The sequence below is a fragment of the Notamacropus eugenii genome, chromosome 5, assembly GCF_028372415.1.
Source record: "Notamacropus eugenii isolate mMacEug1 chromosome 5, mMacEug1.pri_v2, whole genome shotgun sequence".
In the NCBI taxonomy this organism is placed as follows: Eukaryota; Metazoa; Chordata; class Mammalia; order Diprotodontia; family Macropodidae; genus Notamacropus; species Notamacropus eugenii.
Window position 1 is genome coordinate 405,132,148 of NC_092876.1, and position 21,013 is coordinate 405,153,160.

Below are 21,013 nucleotides of genomic sequence, written 5' to 3' on the forward strand. Positions count from 1 at the left end.
AAGCAGATGGAGAAGCACACTAATTTCTCATTAATTATGCCCAGACAATCCTGGCTATTCATACCAAGGAGACGTAACCAAAGCAGTACTCACCTAATTGCAAGAAAAGCGTGAGTGCACACAATTTAATGTTATGAACTGGTTCTGAGAATATACACAGGATTAAGCAAAGTATTATTACAGGGCAGTTAATTTCCTGAGAACAATGCGGCATCACAATTTTACAGCAACATTTTGGAACTTAGCAGTACATTGATATGGTTACTAATGATGCTAGTATAAAAACATTAATTGGACTAAAATTATATATAGTTTGCCTGTATCCAAGACTTAAGGGTGTACCCATCTGTTGGGGAATAGCTAAGTAAATGGTCGTTTATGAATGTAATGGAATATTCTTGCTCCGTAAGAAATGGACAATTTCAGAGAAGTCTAGGAAGAATTGTATGAAGTGATATACGATAGAGTCCATACCTAGTTATACAATAATAACATTGTAAAGAAAAGCAACTTTATAAGACTTGAGAATTCTGATCAGCGAGATGGCCAATGATGATTTCCAAGGACTGATAAAGACGCATGTTGTCCACCTCTTGACATAAAGGTGATGGACTCAAGTTGCAGAATAAGGCATACATTTAAAAAAATCTCCATCCTTGACTGTTCCCATTTTTTGTCAATCCGTAGGGTAAGTGGTGGAATGTCACAGCTGATTTAACCAAGACTTTCAGTGATGCAGAGCAGGAGTCAGCAAACTGCAGCTGGAGGTCCAAACTCCCATTGCATGCTGTTTACATTTCTTAATGCAATAAAACTTGATTTTAAAATATGAAAACCATGCTTAGCTTCTGGGCAATGTGTTTACCAACCCCCACTTTAGAGTATATTTCATACGGTCATGTATAGTTTGTAATTCTTTTGAGAACTTCAGTGCTGGTTTTGTAAACCCAAACTGACAAAGACAGGAAGCATGAAAATGGAATTTTTTGAAACAATAATCTATGAACATGTGTTTCTCATTTTAAGCAAATAAACATCTTGAAAAGATAAACAAGTAATTAGCGATCATTTCATTTACATACTTGCACTTATCGTATATATTGTTTTATTGGGGTCTGTTTGTTTTGCTCTTCATCAATTACTCCCCATGTGACCTTCAGTAAGTTACTCCCTGGTCCTCAGTTTCCTCAACTATTAAATGAGTTTAGAAAAGGGATCTTAGAGGCTTCACTCAGCTCTAGATTCATGCTCTTAATCAAGAGACTCAGCTAGGTGGCTTATTAAAGTACAGCGCCATACTTGGAAGTGGGAGGATCTGGGTTCTAACTTTGCCTCAGATCCTTACTAGCTCTGTGACAGTGGACAAGTCAATTAACCTTTCTACCTCAGTTTCCTCATCGATAAAAATGAGGAGATTGGACTTGATGGCATCGAAGGTCCTTTACAGCACTGAACCCATGATTCTATGACCTATTAATAGCATTCTTGTGTAAATCAGGGCACACCTGCATTTTCATCTAGCTCTCTTTTTCAAGCTGACCTTTACCATTGGGTGAGCAGCTTTGCTTTCTGGAAGACCTCTTTTGTTCAGGAGGAAGGTGCCTTTTTGCATTCGCGCTGTCTTCACTGAGTTTCTTTTCGATAAAAGAATTCCTGAGCAGACTAGTTTTTGCTGGTTCTGCTGGCATTTACAGAAACAAGAGGTTTAGAAGATTGGCAGGGAAGGGGAGGGAGAACAGACAATTTAGTCCAGCTTCTAAAACCTGGTCAATAATCTCTCTGGCAAATAAATACTGTCCTCACACCCTTTCTTAAGTTTTTCTTTCCATTTGGACAAACGCTGCTTTCAAAACTCTGTTTTGGGATGTGGTGGAATATCATCAAATTTAAATAGCTACTTTGGGGGATTCTGATATCTCCTTCCATCCTTTATTCTGGGGCCTAATGCTGATCCATGCTCTAATTACAAACAACCAGAATCCTTGAAAGCACTTGTGTGTGCTGAAAGAGAAAGCATGCAAGGCTAGACAAGACCAAGAAAATCAGATCTTAGATGGTATTTACCATTCACAAAACAACATGTTGATTTTTTAAATGAGGTACATAATTTGGGGCAGCTAGATGGTGCAGTGGATAGAGTGCTGTGCCTGGGGTCAGAAAGAACCATTTTAATGAGTTCAAATCTGGCCTCAGATACTCGTTAGCTGTTCGAGTCTGGGCAAGTCACTTTACTCTGTTTGCTTCCGTTTTTTTCATTTATAAAATGAGCTGAAGAAGGAAATAGCAAATCATTCCAATATCTTTGGCAAGAAAACTCCAAAATGGGGCCAGAAAGAGACAGATACAACTGAAATGACTCAATAACAAATAATTATATGCCACAGGAGAAAAATTCACTTTATGAGGTCTAACTGAATTTTTCTCTTTCTTAATTGGCCAGGTGATATCAAGGTTCTTACTGACGTGCATTTTCTTAAATAGTGAGATCAAAGTCACCTTCTAACTAACCTCATATCCAGGTCAGCTTTGACTGCTTGGAGACATAGGAAGCCCCAGAATCTACTTGGTTAAGTACCAGTGCTTTCCTTTGTTGGTCTAATACTCTGACATGTACTGCCTGCTTTTCCCGCATTGATCCTGATTCCAATTTGTGACCAACTTGCTTTGGAATCTGATTTTAGTTTGGTTGACTCCTCCCTATTGCCTTAATTTCACCTTAGTTATGTTGGGGATTCTTATATTGATTCTCTACTCATGACTGACAGGCCTCTATCTCATGATCCATTTCCTATTCTTAGCCTTTAGCTCTGATGACCAACAAGTAGACTTTGTGTAGAGCCTTCAAGCCTCAGTTACCTGAGATTTTGTCGATTTAAGTACCCATCTTGGTTCACTCAAAGAAGAAATAGCCCATAGTACCCAATGAGGCTAACAGAGTATATAGGAAAAGTGAAAAAAAATTTCACTCTTAGATCTCTACTAGTTTTATTCCATTTCAAGGTACAGAGCAGGGACCAGTCAGTCATTAAAACTTCTTAAAGGGGATAGGAACAAGGAGACTGACCTAAAAATACTTCCATTAACATAAGATCCCAGGTCCTACCTATTCTCAACTCCCTCTTTTTTTTTTCTAACTGAAGATGCTAATGAAGCAGAAATGGCTAAATCAGTAGAGCCTCTATCAAATCCAGCTTTCTACTGTCTTATGAACTCCAGGTCCCATGTATATTTCAGATACGTGTTTTGTGTAACTATCAAAATTTAAACAATAACAGCTAGCGCTTCTACAGTATTTAAAAGTTTGCGATGTACTTTACAAATATCTCATTTTATTTTCATAATGATAACTCTGTAAGATAGGTGTTATTATTATTCCCATTTAATGGATAAGGTTAAGTGATTTGCCCAGGGTGATACAGCTAGTAAGTGACTAGGGCCACATTTGAACTCAAGTCTTCCTTACTCTGGACCCAGAGCTCTATCCACTGGATCATCTAGCTACTTCTATTATAATCAATAATAAATGCTTTTGCCTTTATAATCAGCAAAAATTATAGGCAAACCTTAACCTTATACAGGTTATAAGTAATAGCAGTAAATGTTCTGGGTTTTGCATAGAAAGATGACACTTTGGGGGCATCTTTTTTTTTAAAGTGGGAGGACGGATTTGCCCTCACCTCTACTCACAAACCTTTAGAACTTTAGAACAAGAAGGGGTACTACTGGGTTGGCTGCCTGTATTCCCACTGTCACCTACTGAGGGTGGGCCTGGCCATGCCATCTGCAACATTAATTGGCCTATGTGAGAAGTAAAAGCATCTGCTCTAACTCCAAACCATTGCCTATACAAAGGCTGAGACACTTACCAAAAAAAAAAAAAAAAGGTGGACAAGAGTACCTACATCAAGGATGGAATTAAAGTCAGTACCCTTGCCCAGTGCCCAGTCTCCACATATCAACCGACACCAATTCTCTTGCACAGAGAGGCAGAAATAACTAGAAACATATCTCCAGACTATCGAACTCAGACACTAAAATGTAGGTTATGGCAGTATCAAAATTCAAGATGGGATGGTATGTGTGACATGGTAGCTTCTTTTCCAAAAGGGATTTAATTTCACCCTCAACCATTACTCAAAGTGAAAGAATGAATCATATGAAAATTCAACCCAGTACTTAGGATCAAATATAAATTTTCTGTTTAGCTTTTACAACCCTTCACAACCTGCTCATGCCCACCTTTCCAGTGTTCTTACACCTTACACCTCTGCTCTTTGATCCAGTGACACTGGCCTTCTTTCCGTTCCTTCCAGCTTCCGGACATTTCCCACGGCTGTCCCCCATGCCTTCATCTCTACCTCCCTGAAGACTTCCCTGAAGTCTTACCTCCTAACAACCCATCTCTTGCAAGAAGCCTTTCCTTCTCCTCCACAATTCTGGCGCCTTCACTCTGTGATCCTCTGTAATTTATCCACTCTGTCTTATTTGTAGCAGATTTTATCTTTTAGAATGACATTTTATTTTGTTGCCTTGTCTTCCCCATTAGATTATAAGCTAGCTCTTTAAGACCAGTGCTTTGTGCTTTTGTTTTTTGCCTTTCTTTACATCCCTAGCACTTAGCATAGTGCCTAGCACTCAGGAGGCATTTAATAAATGCTGGTTTTCTGACATTACCTGCAAAAGGTGTTCTCTTCTTCATACTCATTGGAGGTAGGCTTCTACAAGGACCAAAGAAACCAGCCTCGACTGGGGACACTGTTCTCAGTTTAGGTCTCTGTAAAGGTATGTCTGTCATCTTTTTCGTTGTTGAAAACACTGCATAGGTGGGCTTTTTATACCTGGGGGTTTTTTAGAAAGAGAAAATGAATGAATGTGTGTTTGTCCTTTGTTCTCGAAGAGGATGATGACATGACTTGCAGTTGACTTTGATTTGAATGAGGGAGGGCTGTACAAGGTCACCAGCCTCACTTTGTTCTCCTGAGCCATCTGGGTTCAGTGGCCTGATCTTCATCAGGAAGACTGGAGGTGACCCAGGATGCAATGTGAGACCTTGACCCTTTCAGACTAAGTCTTATCACTTTCTCACTTTCAGTGAGAAACACCCATTCAATGAACAGGTTTCTTTAAGTTACTCAAGGGATGGCAATTTTCATTGAAGATTCAGAAGAGATGAATGAAAGAGTGAATGAATGAATGAATGAATGAAGTGCTTGTTATGTGCAGAATACTGTACTAAGCAGTGGGGAGAGGAATTAGAAAGATGTAAGTCTACTCTGAAAGGGCTCACATTTTAATTGGGGAGACAACATATATAAAAGATTTCACCTGTATGGAAGTTGACAGGTCCAAAGGGTGGTGGACCAGGTAGGTATGTACTGGGGGGTGATGAGTAGGAGGGGGTGGAGGGAAGGACTGGAGGATATTGCAGCAGGGCATAAGGTCTGTGAAGGGCACAAATGTCTGTTATGGCAAAGTGGCCTGGCAGATGACAAAGTCTGTTGGTCTTCCATCTCAAAAGAAGGGTTACAGATGGTGACTTCCTGCTCAGGTAGGCAGTGTAAGCAGCCACTTCTGCTTTTCCAGCCTAGCCCCTCAAATGGGCTCTGGGCAGACCTGGGTCATGGGATGGTTGATGGCAAGCGATGGACAAAGCGTGTCTTCATTGTCAGGTCTTTCTGTCTAACAGGAGTAAAATATTCAAGATGACAGTTGAAGGCAAAAAATATAATAGAAAGAGAAACATATGACTGTCGCCTCCTTCACAGAAATTTAAAGTGAAAAGCCCACAAATTACTGAGAAGACATGGTAGGGAGCAACTGCACTTATCCCACAGTGATGATGGGGTCCAGGTCATGCAAAGAGAGAACGCAAGCTATTTCTACCAACAATGCACACAAATTTCATTAAAAGATCAAGGTAAAAATGCTACGATGAAACAATTCCACTACTTTCCATTTCAACATATGAAAAATATCCAAATAGTCAAGTTTCAGTATAATTGATTTTCAGGGATGCTTTCCAAATCTTTACTTATTTGATGAAAAATAAAAACAAAACCCCAACATGCACAAACTGCAAATCCAATTCTCCAACCTGTGGTTCCCCAGAAGACAGGAGGGTTCCCCAAGAGTGCCAGGGTCACAATACATAACAAACACATCATGGAGCCCCCACTTGAGAAAAAGGGTAAAGTGGGGGAAATGGAATCATTGCCCCAGGCCAGATTTATGCTACTGTTGCCCTCCTGTTTAGGTAGCTCTGCTGTTCAAAGACCTTAGCTAGCCAGCAGCGCTAGGAAGTACGCACTCTCTGCCTGAAGTCAGGGCTTGGAAAGAGGTACAGACACACCGTTGCATTCAAGTAATGCAACAATGACTCTTACCTCCTGCTGTGCTTTTCCTCTTTCAGATAGATTTGTCATGTATGGAGTACAGCTGTCTGCTTTGGTGACTTAGCTTCCTATGAGGTCTATATTTCATGAGGACAGGGAGCAAATCTTAGCTAAATTGTGCATCTTCTCTAGTAACTAACATAGTATTCTGCACATAGTGGGGTATTAATAAATGCTTGTCAAATATTGAATGATGAATATTTTATATACAGAAGGAAAAAGTCAGAATGAACTTCACTAAAGACATTTAAGTGGAGGCATTATGAGGGTGTTGCGGAAATGGCATTAGATATATTATCGTGGATTGTTGTTCAGTTATTTTCAGTCATGTCCAACTCTTTATGACCCCATTTGGGATTTCCTTGGCAAAGGGTTTGATCTAGTTTCAACAGCTCATTTTATAGGTGAGGAAACTGAGGTAAACAGGGTAAAGTGACACTCCCAGGGTCACACAGCTAGTAGGTTTCTAAGGTTAGATTTGCACTTCCTGACCCTAGGCTTCGACACCTAGGTGTCCATTATCCTGCGGTCACTTACCTCTTGTTCCTCATCTGGAAAATGAGGAAGTTCAACAACGATTTATAAGATTTCTTTCAACTTTAATTCCCAAGGTCCTACTTCAATTTCATGTTAATGACACTTATGAAAATATAGGTAGATGGTCAGAAATGATTCTATATTTTTTTGTGGCTAAGATAACTTTTTTTGCCCGGAGGAAAGATGTCAAGATAGAATTTACCGTCCAGTACATTTAAAAAGTAACCATCCAAGAGAATTTCTTCCATCAAGGAACAGAGAAGTGGAAATGAGACATTTGTACAGAAATGCCTTCTTTTCTTTGCACCATATTAGTCTGACCTCTACATAACATCATTCCTCTGCTTGCTTTAAACCAAGCCACTCTTTAATCTCATTATTCACCCTAATGGCAGAAGCAGATGCACTAGTGAGGCAGCTTACCCAGCTCAGTTGTGGATCTCCAGTGGGAGAACAGAGTGAATGGATAAACTTACAGAAAGGATAAGCTATAGTTAATCTGTTATTTATTCATTTAACTATTAATTTATATTAAATAGCCTAATGATTTATAATTGATATATACTCAATGAAACAATTCATTTAATTAGGAGGCAGAGTGAGGGATTTAGACTCAGCATACTTGTCTTCAAACCTGAATTTGTTGCTTATTATTTATGAGACCCTGGGCAAATCACATAACATCTTTGGACCTCAGTTTCCTCAACTGTAAAATCAGGGGGTTGAACTAGATGAGCTGAAGGTCTCTTTTGTGTCTTTATCTATCTATGAATTCTATGTTCATCTGCTCAAACTTCCCAAATCTGGAATGCAAGTTCAAATTTTTGAAAAAAAATACATAATTATCAATTATTTCACATTAGAATAAAATTTCATATAATAAGGCCATGCCGTGATCGACAACCTTTACTAATCATGTTTTTCTAATGGGAATATCATGGCTCCTGTTGAGTGAGGAATCTTTTATAATGGATTCATTCTCAAGTTCCTTCCCAGTTAACAGTCAACCTATTTATTACTAATGATGACTGATGTTTGTGGATCATGGAAATTTACAAAGCAATTTCTATATCTTAAAAAAAATTTGGTTCAGACGAATGATGTATTGAATTTTCAGTGTAGAAACTCCCTTTGCCTGAGTAACTTAGCAACTTGTCTATAACCTATAGCCTTAAAACTTAAGTGACTTTCTCAGAGACCTGAGGAGTGCACAGTGACTTGCTGCACAGCTGGTAAAAATGAAACTTGAACACAGTTCTTTCTGAGTCTAAAGCTATCTTTCCTCTCTAAAAGTTTGCCTCTCGACATATATTATTTCATTTAATTTCAGAAAAATGCTCTTGTGGTAGAGTATTTACATACAGGATTAGCATTTGAATATCGGTACAATACTAACTATTCATTATAAAACCGGGCATATTCTTCAAAAATATAAATGGTATAAAAATGCATTGTAGATACTAGTGAGGAGTCTCATGGAGGCCTGCCAGTTGTGGGCTTCCACCAAAGTTCTGTTCTTTTCTTGGCAACTAAAAGATCATTGGTAGCTTTTTGAGGGGGTAGCTAGGTGGTGCAGTGGATAGAGTGCCAGGCCTGGAGTCAGGAAGACTCAGACCCTTGAGTTCAAATCTGGCCTCAGACACTTACTAGCTTCTTGACCTTAGGCAAGTCACTTAACCCTGTAAATGGCAAGTCACTCCAGTATCTCTGCCATGAAAAGCCCCAAAGGAGGTCACAAAGAATCTGAAATGAGTGAAACTGCTGAACGACAAGTGTTAATAATATAACATCATAAACTTAAAAATAATGCTATTTTACTTTTTTTTTTAAAGAGAGCTGGTTATTAAACATTTACCAACACACCCGTGAAGTAAAGGTTGATGTTAGAATTGAACTTTTCTCCAAAAACTTGTGATAGTGAAGAGAAAAGCGTGTTAGCAGAGCAGTGGTGATGGTTTGGAAAAATATTAAGGAATGGAGAACCTGGAGAGCTTATAATGAGAGAGAATAGACTAGGCTAAGGCATGATGCCATATCTCTGACTGTCCTTTCTGGTACTGGTGGTACTGTTTTCCATACTGCCCAATTCACTGGTCCTGATGGGAGAATCAGAATATTCCTTGCTCCCCACTACCCAGATTTCCTCTACCATTACCACCCTCCCTCAGTCACTCCTCTTTTATAGTTCCATCTCTCCAGTTGTTCACATAATCCAGGTCCTGGTGGTTTTTAGGTCCAGAACTCCATGACAACTCACTCTCCTTTCTCATTGATGTTAGTGCCTGGCTGTGCCTAAACTCTCACCCTCCTCTTGGAGACATCAAAACACTTGACGCTCTCTCAAATATCTTAAATGACAGCAGTGACAAGCTGTAGAAATATTGAATACTTTGTAGACATCTCAGATCTTGTTTTTTCTGAAATACCTTGAATAAAATACCTTCTGAGCTAACTTAGATAGTGACTTGTAACTTTGTCTGCCAAATAAACTTGGTTGAGCTCACTGAAATGGAATTCTGTTTAAAATTAGATTATAAATGTTCTTTATCTGGCTTCTCAAAACTAATCTTAAGGAACCTTAATTTAAGGCTCCTTCTGCAAAAATCAATCATGCAAAAGGGAAAAACAATGTCAAAGGAAACTTTAGAATAAATTTCAGAGGACTTGAAGATATTATGGAAAATTTATGTCATATGAAAGTTAGAATAATTACTCAGTTTCTTCATCTTTTTTTGTATTATGCCACCAGTCCAACATCATGGATTCAGTGTGAAGGTTTTGCACTCTCTCAAGGTAATTTTGTCCCATTTCAATTTCACGTAGTAAAAGGTTCAATTGTTCATTCTGCCAAAATGAGAAGCAGACATATATGCTACTTAGAAAAATATGGCTGATCCATAATTTACAACAACATTTCTTAGAGCTTGTAATCTGGCTCAGGAAAAGAAACAAAAAGGATTTCATTTATTTTTTTTTTCCATTTTAGTTCCCTGAAAAGCCCAGTCAGGTGGTCATCTTTCAATTAAAGTCAATTTAGTCAAGTCGACAAACATTGTTTCAGAAAATATCCTCTCTACCTGCTTTATTTGTTAATCTATTCATTAATTATTTTTAACATTAGCTTTTAAAAATTTCTGGGTTCCAAATTCTCTCTCTCCCCCAAACTCCTCCTTTATCTATTGAGAAGGTAAGCAGTATAATATCAATTATACATGTGAAATTGTATAAGCCATGTTTCCATATTAGCCATCATTAAGCATTTATTAAGTACTATGTGCTGGGACTTTTGTTAAGTGTTGGAATGGTAAAACCAATCCCTGCCCATGAGATCTAATGAGAGAGGGGAGGTTGTTGTTCAGTCATTTCAGTCATGTATAACTCTTCATAACCCCATTTGGCCTTTTCTTGGCAAGGATTCTAGAGTGGCTTGCCATTTCCTTCTCCAGCTCATTTTACAGATGAGAAAACTGAGGCAAACAGGGTTAGGTGACTTGCCCAGTCTAGGGTTACACAGCTACTAAATGTCTGAAGCCAGATTTGAACTCAAGTAGATGAGCTTAACTCAAAGCCCAACAATCTATCCACTGAATTACTTGGCTATGCCAATGAGGGAAGGCATGGGGAGGAAGAGATAATAGAACAACTTCATACAAATAAGAAGCATATGAGATAATTTCCTTTCTAATTACCTTTGGATAACTTCATGATTATAAAATGTAAGGGAAAACATTTAACCAACATAGAGAGTATCCCAAAAGTTTGTGCAATTTTAAGGTGAAAACTGTATACTAAGACTTAGGGGACACCTTGTAGTTCAAAATTTTATTTACAATTTAGGACTTAGTCCACATAAGGCCATTTCCAAAACTAAGATGTCATATAAACAATATTATAAAGGAATTAATTTCAATAAGAAAATGAATCTTGAGCTGGAAGGAATGGATCTTAGAGGTTATCTAATCTAACAACTTCATTTTATAAATGAAGAAATGGAGGGTCAAGAATGTGAAGTGACCTGCCCAAGGTCCCACAGGTAATAAATATCAGAGGAAAGATTTGAACACATATCCCGTGACTCCAGAAAAATGTCTCTGGGGATCAGATGCCTTGAACTGATGGCTTTTCTGTAAACAGTGCAGCATTCATTCTATGGCATATGCCCAAACAAGATAATTTACAAAACAAATGACCTAAATATTACTATATATATATATATATATGTATATATATATATATACATATATATATATGTATGTATGTATGTATATATATAAAACCCCATAAATTCTGTAATAAGTGAAGCAATGGGACACCTCCATGGAAGAAGGGAATGAGGTTACAATAAGAAATCTTTCAGCTTTGACTACTAGTTTTTCCATTTCTCTGATATATGTTGAGGAAAGAAGATTGAACTATAATATGGCCTTCCTTCAAGGACAGAATGAGTCAAAACTATGAAGTAAAGTTTGTTTTTGATTTCTTCCTCTACTCTGTAGTGTACATCACCCAAAGACCTCATCTTCCAAGTTCTCTCTACCTGCTCAATGCATATATATGTGGCTTGTTGGCTGACCAAACCCTCCCCAACTGTGATTTCTAACTCTATCCTAGCTTCTCCTTCATCAAATAATAAGTGATTTCATTTAGGGAAAAAAAAGTGTGTCTTCATCAAATGTTCTCTCCTTTCAAAATCTCTCCAGCTAAAATTCCTATTCCCTGTTTAGCTGATCTTAGCTAAATGTTAGAAGGAAAACAATCTGATTAAATTAATTCATGCTAAATACAAAAGACCGACAAACGTCACTCTAATTCCATGTATTTTGTATCAGAGGATTCTTGCTAATTCAAACTAATCTCAAATTATTGCATTTTCGGTCCATTCTGTTAGTGGAATAATACCACAAAGGTGTTAGCTGCTTGGAATAGGGATATGATATCATCATATGTCATCTCCCATCAGCACAGTAAGTTTCATTTGTTGAGGTCATTAGAAAGATCTGGGGAAGCAGTTTGCTTTTGCTAGCAGGGTTGGACATTATCAAATCAAAACTGACCATTCCTTTAAGGGGGTTCTGTTGATGAACTCTTAGTGCAGATGAAAGCATATGGCTTGGCTTTTTTTTTTACTTTTTAATCTTTCTTTCTCCCTTCCTTCCTTTCTGTCTTTCCTTCTGTCTTTCATTTTTGCAACATGGCTAAGATGACTAATATGTTTTGCATGACTTCATGTGTATAATGGGTACTATTTTTCTTGCCTTCTCAGTGGGTGGGAGAGGAGTGGAAGAAGAAAGATTTGTGAAGATAGTAAAAATTAAAATTAAAGAAATAATGATAAAGGGATTTGAAGCATTCACAGCCCACACAAAGATTTAGATGTACAAGATGCGGTTTTGCCTTCTCCTTCTAGTGAGGAACTAAGGAGTAAACTAAAGATATTCTAAAAAGGGGAAACTGAACAGGAAGTAAAGGGAAGGATAATAGGTCCTATCATCCTTGGGAATGTCCTCTCTGACATTTATATAATCTCAGAATCATAGGTTTAGAGTAGGTAGAGACCTTAGAGGCCAATTCTCTCACTGTGCAGATAAGAAAACTGATGCAGGGTTCAAAGACACGTCCAAAGTCCAAAAATCAGATAGTGTTTCTGCAGCAAGATCTGAACTCAGGTCTTTTTTGACTCTCAGCACTAGGCCACCTCACAAGGGCCTGAGTAAAACATATAAATGCAATTTTTGCTACTATTTTTTCTCTCTCGTCTCTCCTTTCTGGTGGACAGAAAAGCAAGTAGCAGCTCTCATTCTCTTTTCCAGTGGCCAGGCCAGGGATCATATCACCTCTAGGGCAATAAGAAAATAAACTACCAGTTTGGGAACAATGAAATATATAAACAATATACGCTGACAGATCCAAACCAATGGAACCATCCGTGCTCAGGTTGTTAGGAGGCATTTTATTAGAGGGTTTTGTGGCAGTTGTTCTACTAAGGTGAAAATCATGGTTCACTATCCTCAGGTCTGTAATTCTAAATCAAATAAACACCCCCTTCCCTGTCAGATGAACTCTTACCATGTAAGCACCTGATTCCAAAGGATCTTGGGAACCGAAATGAAAGCAATGGAATTCTCCTCCAGTCCTGAGGGAGAGCTCCTTCAAGAATCCGTTGGCATCTTCATCGTGGTAGTTGAAGGAGATCGTATGAATAGGAATTTTCTTTCGATGTTGGATTTGACAAAAAATTGTTTCTACAGGCTATTGTTGATTATTTTTAAAAGATAAAGGTGGGGGAAGAGAAAATTGAAGAGGAAGGAAGAGGATGAGAGTGGGGGAGAAGGAGACAAAGAGAGAGATAGAAAAGGAGGAGAAAGAAGAGAATGATTCCTTAGTATATATGCCACTGTGACACCAGTAATTTCATGACTAAACAATGGATGTGTCAATTTCATTTTAAAGCCAGTTGTTTCATTGTGGTCTTCATGCATGTAAAGTCAGCAATTGGTCTGATTTATGAGTTTAAATAAGCAACTGATTTATACTTCCTTGTGCTTTAAAAACATGCATTTAACTCTGATGGTGGTGATCTGTACCTAAAGTAGGTGGCAGTTAGGACAATGGTTATAAGTGAATGCTTAAGGGAAACCAATCAATACACATTTATTTAGGAGCTTATTCTGTGCAAAGCATTAGGCTTCCCAGCACTGTGCTGGGAGATACAAAGACAAGTTCTCAAGGAGATTACATTCTAATGGAACCAACCTTATCCTTATTTGAAGCCAGGGATTGTAGAAAGCTGTCTTAGCATTTATGCTGTGAATGGCAAACTAATGCCTCTCCCTAAGGATGAATGAGGTCATCTCCAGTCCTCCTACTACACCCAGGCTCTCGAGGAGAAAGTGAAGCTGGTGACCTTGCACAGCCCTCCCTCACTTAAATCCAGTTCACTTGAAAATCATGGCATCACCTTCCTGATGGCATGGACCTCTTCCAGAATGAAGGAAAACAACAATGAGGTCATGAGAGAACTGGGAAAGAAGAATGAAATGAATGTCCATCACTTATTTCCATTCCTATAGTGATAAGGATTGAATCTGATTCTCTCAGACCCAAATAAATTTACAGAGGATTTTTGCTGTTCAAGAATTTTCCCCAAAGTTTGGGGAACAACGAATAACACTAGGCTGTATGTAAGCCTTGTGCTAGTGCACCACCATAACTGCCAATCCTCGGTCACTCCCACCATCTGCTTTCCATGATGTCTGGCAGCCAAGGCAGGCACAAACTAAACTGCCAAAGGGATCAATTCAATTTAGCTCGCCACATGATAGAATTCATATTTCTGTTGAAAGGTTCGCAGAGCTGTTTTCTAACAACCACTTTGTGAAGAGCGTAGCACAAATATTAATAACCTCATTTTGAGGATGAGGCTCAGTGAGGTGAAAAACTTGCCAGTGATCACACATCTATAGTCAGAGCCTGAACTCAGACCTGGGTCTTTTTTCTCCAAGCCTGGAAAATATAATTGGGAAATATTTAACAAAATAGATAAAAATGAAATAAAACACAGATAACAAGTTTAAAACAAAGTTGAACTCAAGTAAGAGTGGGGTCACTAAATCATACATAAGGATCTCTGATAGCTACATAATGACTTAAGAAAACCATTTAATAGATATATTCTATTATATTTTTATTTATTTTGTTAAATATTTCCCAATTGCATTTTAATCTAGTTCAGGCTGCACTGGAAGAGTTTGGTTTTTTTTTTTTGGCCATAATACATTGCCATCCATATGGCTGACATCACTGATTTATACGATAGCTATCTATGTACAAGGTCCTATACTATGTGGGGCATTGAAGGATATAAAAATGACTAAGACATAGTCTCTGCCCTTAAGAAGTCTAGTAGTCAACTACAAATTCATGCTGTCTAACTTGAAGTGGCTCCAGAATCCTCTTCTTGACTCTCTTTTAATCAATCAAGAAGAATGTAAGGCTCTATTATATGTCAGGCGCTGTGCTTGGTGCTGAAGATGTAAGTAAAAAGAATGGAACAGTCCCATACTAGCAAGCTTACTTTCTAATAAGGGAAACAAAGAATACATCTATAAGTACATGAAGCAAAATAAAAACTAAATGTAAAAAAATGCAAAATAATTAAATCCAAGGTAGTTTTGCAGGGAGGACGCTAGCAGGTGGGAAGATGAGAACAGGCTGTATCAGAGAGCAGGAGAGGAGTAGTAATGCGCAGTGAGGCTGGAAAGCTTGGCTGGGGCCAGGTTGTGAATAACTTTAAAAGCTAAATACAGGACTTAATTCATTATTCTAGAAATAAGAGGAAACCATTGCAGTTGATTGAGTAAAGGATGATCCAGTCTACATATAAGGAAAATGACTTCAGGAGCAAAGTGTAAGATGGTGTAAGACTTGAAAATTAGGGTGATCAGTTAGGAGGCTGTTGCAATAATCCGAGTGAGAAGGATAAGGGCATGAACTGAGGTGCTGGTTGTGTGAATGGAAAGAAGGGATTAGATGAGACTGATGTGGAGGTAGAAGAAGAAAGATTTGCCATCTGTTACATTTCTGGCAGCAGGTATTCCAAACATTTTTCATCCATAAACCACAAATCTGCCTTCCTTACTTCCAAACAATGACCTAATCTAATTTACTAAGAAGATGGAATCTATCTAACAAAATCCTTGAACTTACCTCTTCTTTACTTAAGAGAGGATTTTGTGGGCTGACTTTGAAAACTAAACTCTCTATATTAAAATATTTCACGTGAAAATATATCCTTTGCTTCAGTTTTTGATTTCAGTAACACATCTTCCATGACTTGGAGGGACAGGGAATTCATGGGTTAAGAAGGGAACCCAACCAGATCATGCATGGCCACTGGCTGGGTGTCCATGAGCGAATGGCTACCTGTGTGTGGGGTCCTTCATTGCCAAAGAAGACCATGCCATCAGAGAAATGATGACATGACTTGCACTTGACTTCGTTTTGAGTGAGGGAGGGCTGTGCAGGTCACCAGCCTCACTTCTCCTCCAGAGCCATCTGAATCCAATGACCAGATATTCATCAGGATGACTGGAGATGACCCAGGATGAGGCAACTGGGGTTAAGTGACTTGCCCAAGGTCACACAGCTAGTGAGTGTCAAGTGTCTGAGGCGAGATTTGAACTCAGGTCCTCCTGACTCCTGCACTGGTGCTCTATCCACTGCACCACCTAGCTGCCCCATGGCTACCTATATTATTATATTGAATGGTTTTTACACAAAGAAGGTGTTCATTTCCATTCATCTAACTTTCAGTAGCAATTTTCAATAATGACGTTCTGACCAAGGATAGGCTAGAGGTGAGAGTAGAAGAAAGGGGGAAGAGAATGATAAGGTCCTGAAAGATAATAATAACACTAATTCTTAAAATATATATGTATATATAGTGATATATAGATATACATATTTGCCCCTGATTGGCTCTTTCCTTATTGTATTCTCATCAGATCTTTTTTTCTTCCAAAATCTTGTTCCAATGGCAAATCACTCCAGTGTCTTTGCCAAGAAAACCCCAAATGAAGTCATGAAGAGTCGAAAACGATGAAATGAAAGCTGGGAGACAATTTTTATGGCAAGTGTCTCTGATAAAGATCTTATTTCTCAAATGTATAGAGAACTGAGTTAAATTTACAAATGTAATTTCACATTTCTCTTTTCATGGAATATTATTTGTATTTATAGCTGTGTATAACCTTAAAAAGTCAGTAATCCTTCTTGCATCTGCTTTATTCTCAGTGTCTTTAGATGGAAAAGCTGGCTTCCAACTAAAAAAGAAAATGTGGGAATTTTCTCAATAGCATTTTACCTAGAATAGATTTTGAGGAATTTGGAGGCTCAGTTCATTCACAAAGAGCTGTTTCAAATATTTCCTGCTTCCTTTTCCCTGTTCTCTCAATGGATAAAATAATACCTGATCAGCTCTCCCATCCGTCAGAATGTAGATTACTTTTGTTTCTTTATCAGCAAAAGCAGTTTTAAGGGCATCCATTATATTGGTAGAGCTTCCAACCTTGGGGTGGGGTGGGGAGAGAGTATTAAAAAGAAAAAATCATTGAAATATTACTAAACAGTGATAAATTTCTACAATTTTTATTCTATACATCCAAACAATTGCCAAATTGTACTTCTTTCCATAGGCTTCCATCTATTCCTAAAATCACTGACTTGGTCCAAACTCTGGTCACTTACTAGGGAATTACAGATACCCTATCTCCAATATAATCACTCTAACTATCCTGCTAAAATCATCCAATCAATAAACATATATTAAGTGCTTACTGTGTGCCAGGTGCTGATAGACACTAGAGATAAGAAGACAAAAATGAAAAGTCCCTGCCCTCAAAGGACATACATCCTATAAGGAATCCTCCCCCCAACACACACACACACACACACACACACACACACACACACACAAATATAAACAATGTATATATATAAAACAAATGAAATGTAATTTTGCAGGGGAAGTGCTACCAGTTAGAGGAAAATGAGAAAGAAAGAAATGTACAGACTATCACTGGAGCCGGAGTCTGAAGGAAATTATGAATGCTAAGACGAAGGAATGGAGGAAGGAGAGAGAAGGAAGGAAGGAAGGAAGGAGGGAGGGAGGGAGGGAGGGAAGGAAGGGAGAGAGGGAGGGAGGGAAGAAGGAAGGAAGGAAGGAAGGAAGGAAGGAAGGAAGGAAGGAAGGAAGGAAGGAAGGAAGGAAGGGAGGGAGGGAGGAAGGAAGGAGGGAGGGAGGGAGGGAGGGAAGGAAGGAGAGAGGAGGAAGGAAAGAAGGAAGGAAGGAAGGGAGAGAGGGAGGGAGGGAAGGAAGGAAGGAAGGAAGGAAGGAAGGAAGGAAGGAAGGAAGGGAGGGAGGAAGGAAGGAGGGAGGGAGGGAGGGAAAGAGGGAGGGAGGGAGGGAAGAAGGAAGGAAGGAAGGAGGGAGGGAGGGAAGGAAGGAGAGAGGAGGAAGGAAAGAAGGAAGGAAGGAAGGGAGAGAGGGAGGGAGGGAAGGAAGGAAGGAAGGAAGGAAGGAAGGAAGGAAGGAAGGAAGGAAGGAAGGAAGGAGGGAGGGAGGGAAGGAAGGAAGGGAGAAAGGGAGGAAGAGAGGGAGGGAGAGAGGGAGGGAGAGAGGGAGGGAGAGAGGGAGGGAAGGAAGGAAGGGAGAGAGGGAGGGAGGGAAGAAGGAAGGAAGGAAGGAAGGAAGGAAGGAAGGAAGGAAGGAAGGAAGGAAGGAAGGAAGGAAGGAAGAAAGGAAGGAAGGGAGAAAGAGCAAGAGAGGGGGAGACAGGGAGGGAAAGAAGGAAGCAGGCATTTATTAAGTACCTACTACATGCCAGGCACTGTGAGTTTACAAATATTATCTCATCTGATTCTCATAACAATACTGTGAAGGAACTACTATTATCTCCATTTTTCAATTAAGGAAATTGAGGCAAACAGTGATTAAATGACTTCTCCGGGGTCATCCTGCTAGTAAGTATCTGAGGCCACATTGAACTCAGGTCTTCCTGATTCCGGGACTGCTATTCTATCTACTGAACTACCTAGCTACCCAGGAAGGGAGCACCTAGATGAGAGATGAAGTGTCATATATAAAGGAAAATAAAAAGTCAAGTTGAATGTTATGTATTGTATATGAAGAGGAATAATGTATAAGCCAGGAAAGATGGAGCTAGATTGTAAAGGGCTTTAATGACCAACAAAGGTATTAGTATTTGACCCTAGAAAGTAAAAGAAAACTATTAGAATTTATTTAGTAGAGGAATCAGCTAGGGCAGCTAGGTTGCACAGTGGATAGAACACTGGGCCTGAAATAAGGAAGATTCATCATCCTAAGTTCAAATCTGGCTTCAGACATTTACTAGCTGTGTGACCCTGGGCAAGTCACCTCACCTTGTTTGTCTCAGTTTCCTCATCTGTAAAATGAGAAAGAAACAGCAAATCACTCCAGTATCTTTGCCAAGAAAACTCCAAATGGAGTCATGAAGAGTCAAGAACGATGAAATGAAAGCTGGAAAACAATTTTTATTGCAAGTGTTTCTGATAAAGATTTTATTTCTCAAAGGTATAGAGAACTGAGTTAAATTTACAAGAATATAAATCATTGTCAAATTAATAAATGGTCAAAGGAGAGAAACAGATGGTTTTCAGATGAAGAAATCAAAGCCATCTATAGTCATATGAAAAAATGCTCTAAATTGCTATTAGAGAAATGCAAATTAAAACAGCTCTGAGATACCATGTTACATCTATCAGATTGACTAATATGACAGAAAAGGAAACTGATAAATGTTGGAGTGAATGTGGGAAAATTGGGATACTAGTGCACTGTTGGTGGAGTTGTGAATTGATCCAACCATTCTGCAGAACACCTAGGAACTATGCCCAAAGGACAATCCAGCTGCATACCTGTTGATTCAGCAATAGCACTGTTAAGGCTGCATCCCAAAGAGATTTTTAAAAAGGAGAAAAAGTACCTATTTGTACCAAAATATTTATAGCAGTTCTTTTTGTAGTGGTAAAGAACTGAAAATTGAAGGGATGACCATCAGTTGAGGAATGGCTAAATACGTTGTGCTATATAACTGTGATGGAATACTATTGTGCTGTAAGAGATGAGGAGCATACTGGTTTCAGAAAAACCTGGAAAGACTGAGGCACAGTGAAGTGAGCAAAACCAGTAGAGCGTTGTATACAGCACCAGCAGTATTGTATGATGATCAGCTGAGAATATCTTAGCTATCCTCAGCAGTACAACGATCCTAGACAACCCTAAAGGGTTCATGATACAAAATGCTATCCGCATCTAGAGAAAGTCTGAATGCAGATCAAAGCACATCATTTTCACTTTCTTTATTTTTTCATGCTTTTTTCTTTTGATCTGTTTCTTTCACAACATGACTAATATGGAATGTTTTACATGATTGCCCATATATAACCTATATCAAACTGCTTGCCATTATAGGGAAGGGGGAGATGAGAGAGAGAGAAAGAAAATTTGGAACTCAAAAAAATTTTTTAAGTGAATATTAAAAATTGTCTTTACATGTAATTGGAAAAAATAAAATATTAATTTTTAGAAAAAGAAAATGATTGAACAATAATTGCAGCCAAGAGGAATCAGACCTCTACTTCAGGAAAATAATTTTGCTAGATGAGTAGAAGATGGATCAGAGAAAGGAAATATTTCATGCTGGGAGAGAACATTTAGAATAGACCAGCTAAGAAATAATAAGGTCCTGAACTAGGGTCATCATTTGTGAGTAGAGAGGAGGGAATTCAACCAAGAAATAATTGCCAAGACTTGGCAACTGAGGGAAGAAAGGAAAAGAAAGGGAATCAGCATTTATATATCTATATAACTGTGTGTGTGTGTGTACACATATATGTGTGTATACACACATAACATTTTATATGCATATATGTGTATACACACACATATATCTATACATATATATATACTATGTACCAGGCACTGAGCTTTTTATAAATATTGTTTAATTTAATTCTCACAACAACCCCATGAAACAGATGCTGTTATCCCTATTTTATAGAAACCTGAAGTAAACACAGATTAAGTGACTTGACCATTGCTACACAGCTAGTAACTAAGACTGAATTTGAACTCAGATCTTCTTAACTCTAGGCATAGTGCTCAATCCTTTGCACCACAAGCTGCCTCTGATTAGATTTATGTATATAGAATGATAGAGAATGAGAAGTTAAGGATGACATGAGGTTTTTTAACCTTTCTGGACAGAAAGCAGTACCCTAATCAGAAAAAGGAAAACTTTGAAAGAGAAGTGGATTTGGGGGGAGAAAGATAAATGAGTTCTCTTTTGGAAATATTGAGTGTGGGGCACTCAGCTAAGAACATTGGGGAGGTGAAGAGAAGTAGTACTTAGGAGAGGTAGGGACTTGCCCAATGGTAGACCACACCCTCATCCTCATCTGCCATGGTTATTCTGACCTGTTCTTTAAAGCTTACGTAGTGACTTCCCCGCTTTCTACAGATTAAATCTAAGATTTATATAGCT

The 21,013-nt window shown here is 38.6% G+C and overlaps 1 protein-coding gene across 1 annotated transcript in view; it reads right to left on the reverse strand.

The window, feature by feature from the left end:
* VWA3B (von Willebrand factor A domain containing 3B) overlaps positions 1–21,013 on the reverse strand; it is a 214,758-nt gene that overhangs the window by 72,933 nt on the left and 120,812 nt on the right. The window contains exons 15-19 of the mRNA XM_072614594.1: positions 16,897–16,995; positions 12,996–13,178; positions 9,643–9,773; positions 4,675–4,838; positions 1,541–1,678 (exon numbers count right to left, since the gene is read on the reverse strand). Of these exons, the coding sequence (XP_072470695.1) occupies positions 1,541–1,678; positions 4,675–4,838; positions 9,643–9,773; positions 12,996–13,178; positions 16,897–16,995 (715 nt within the window). The remainder of the gene's footprint in view (positions 1–1,540; positions 1,679–4,674; positions 4,839–9,642; positions 9,774–12,995; positions 13,179–16,896; positions 16,996–21,013) is intronic.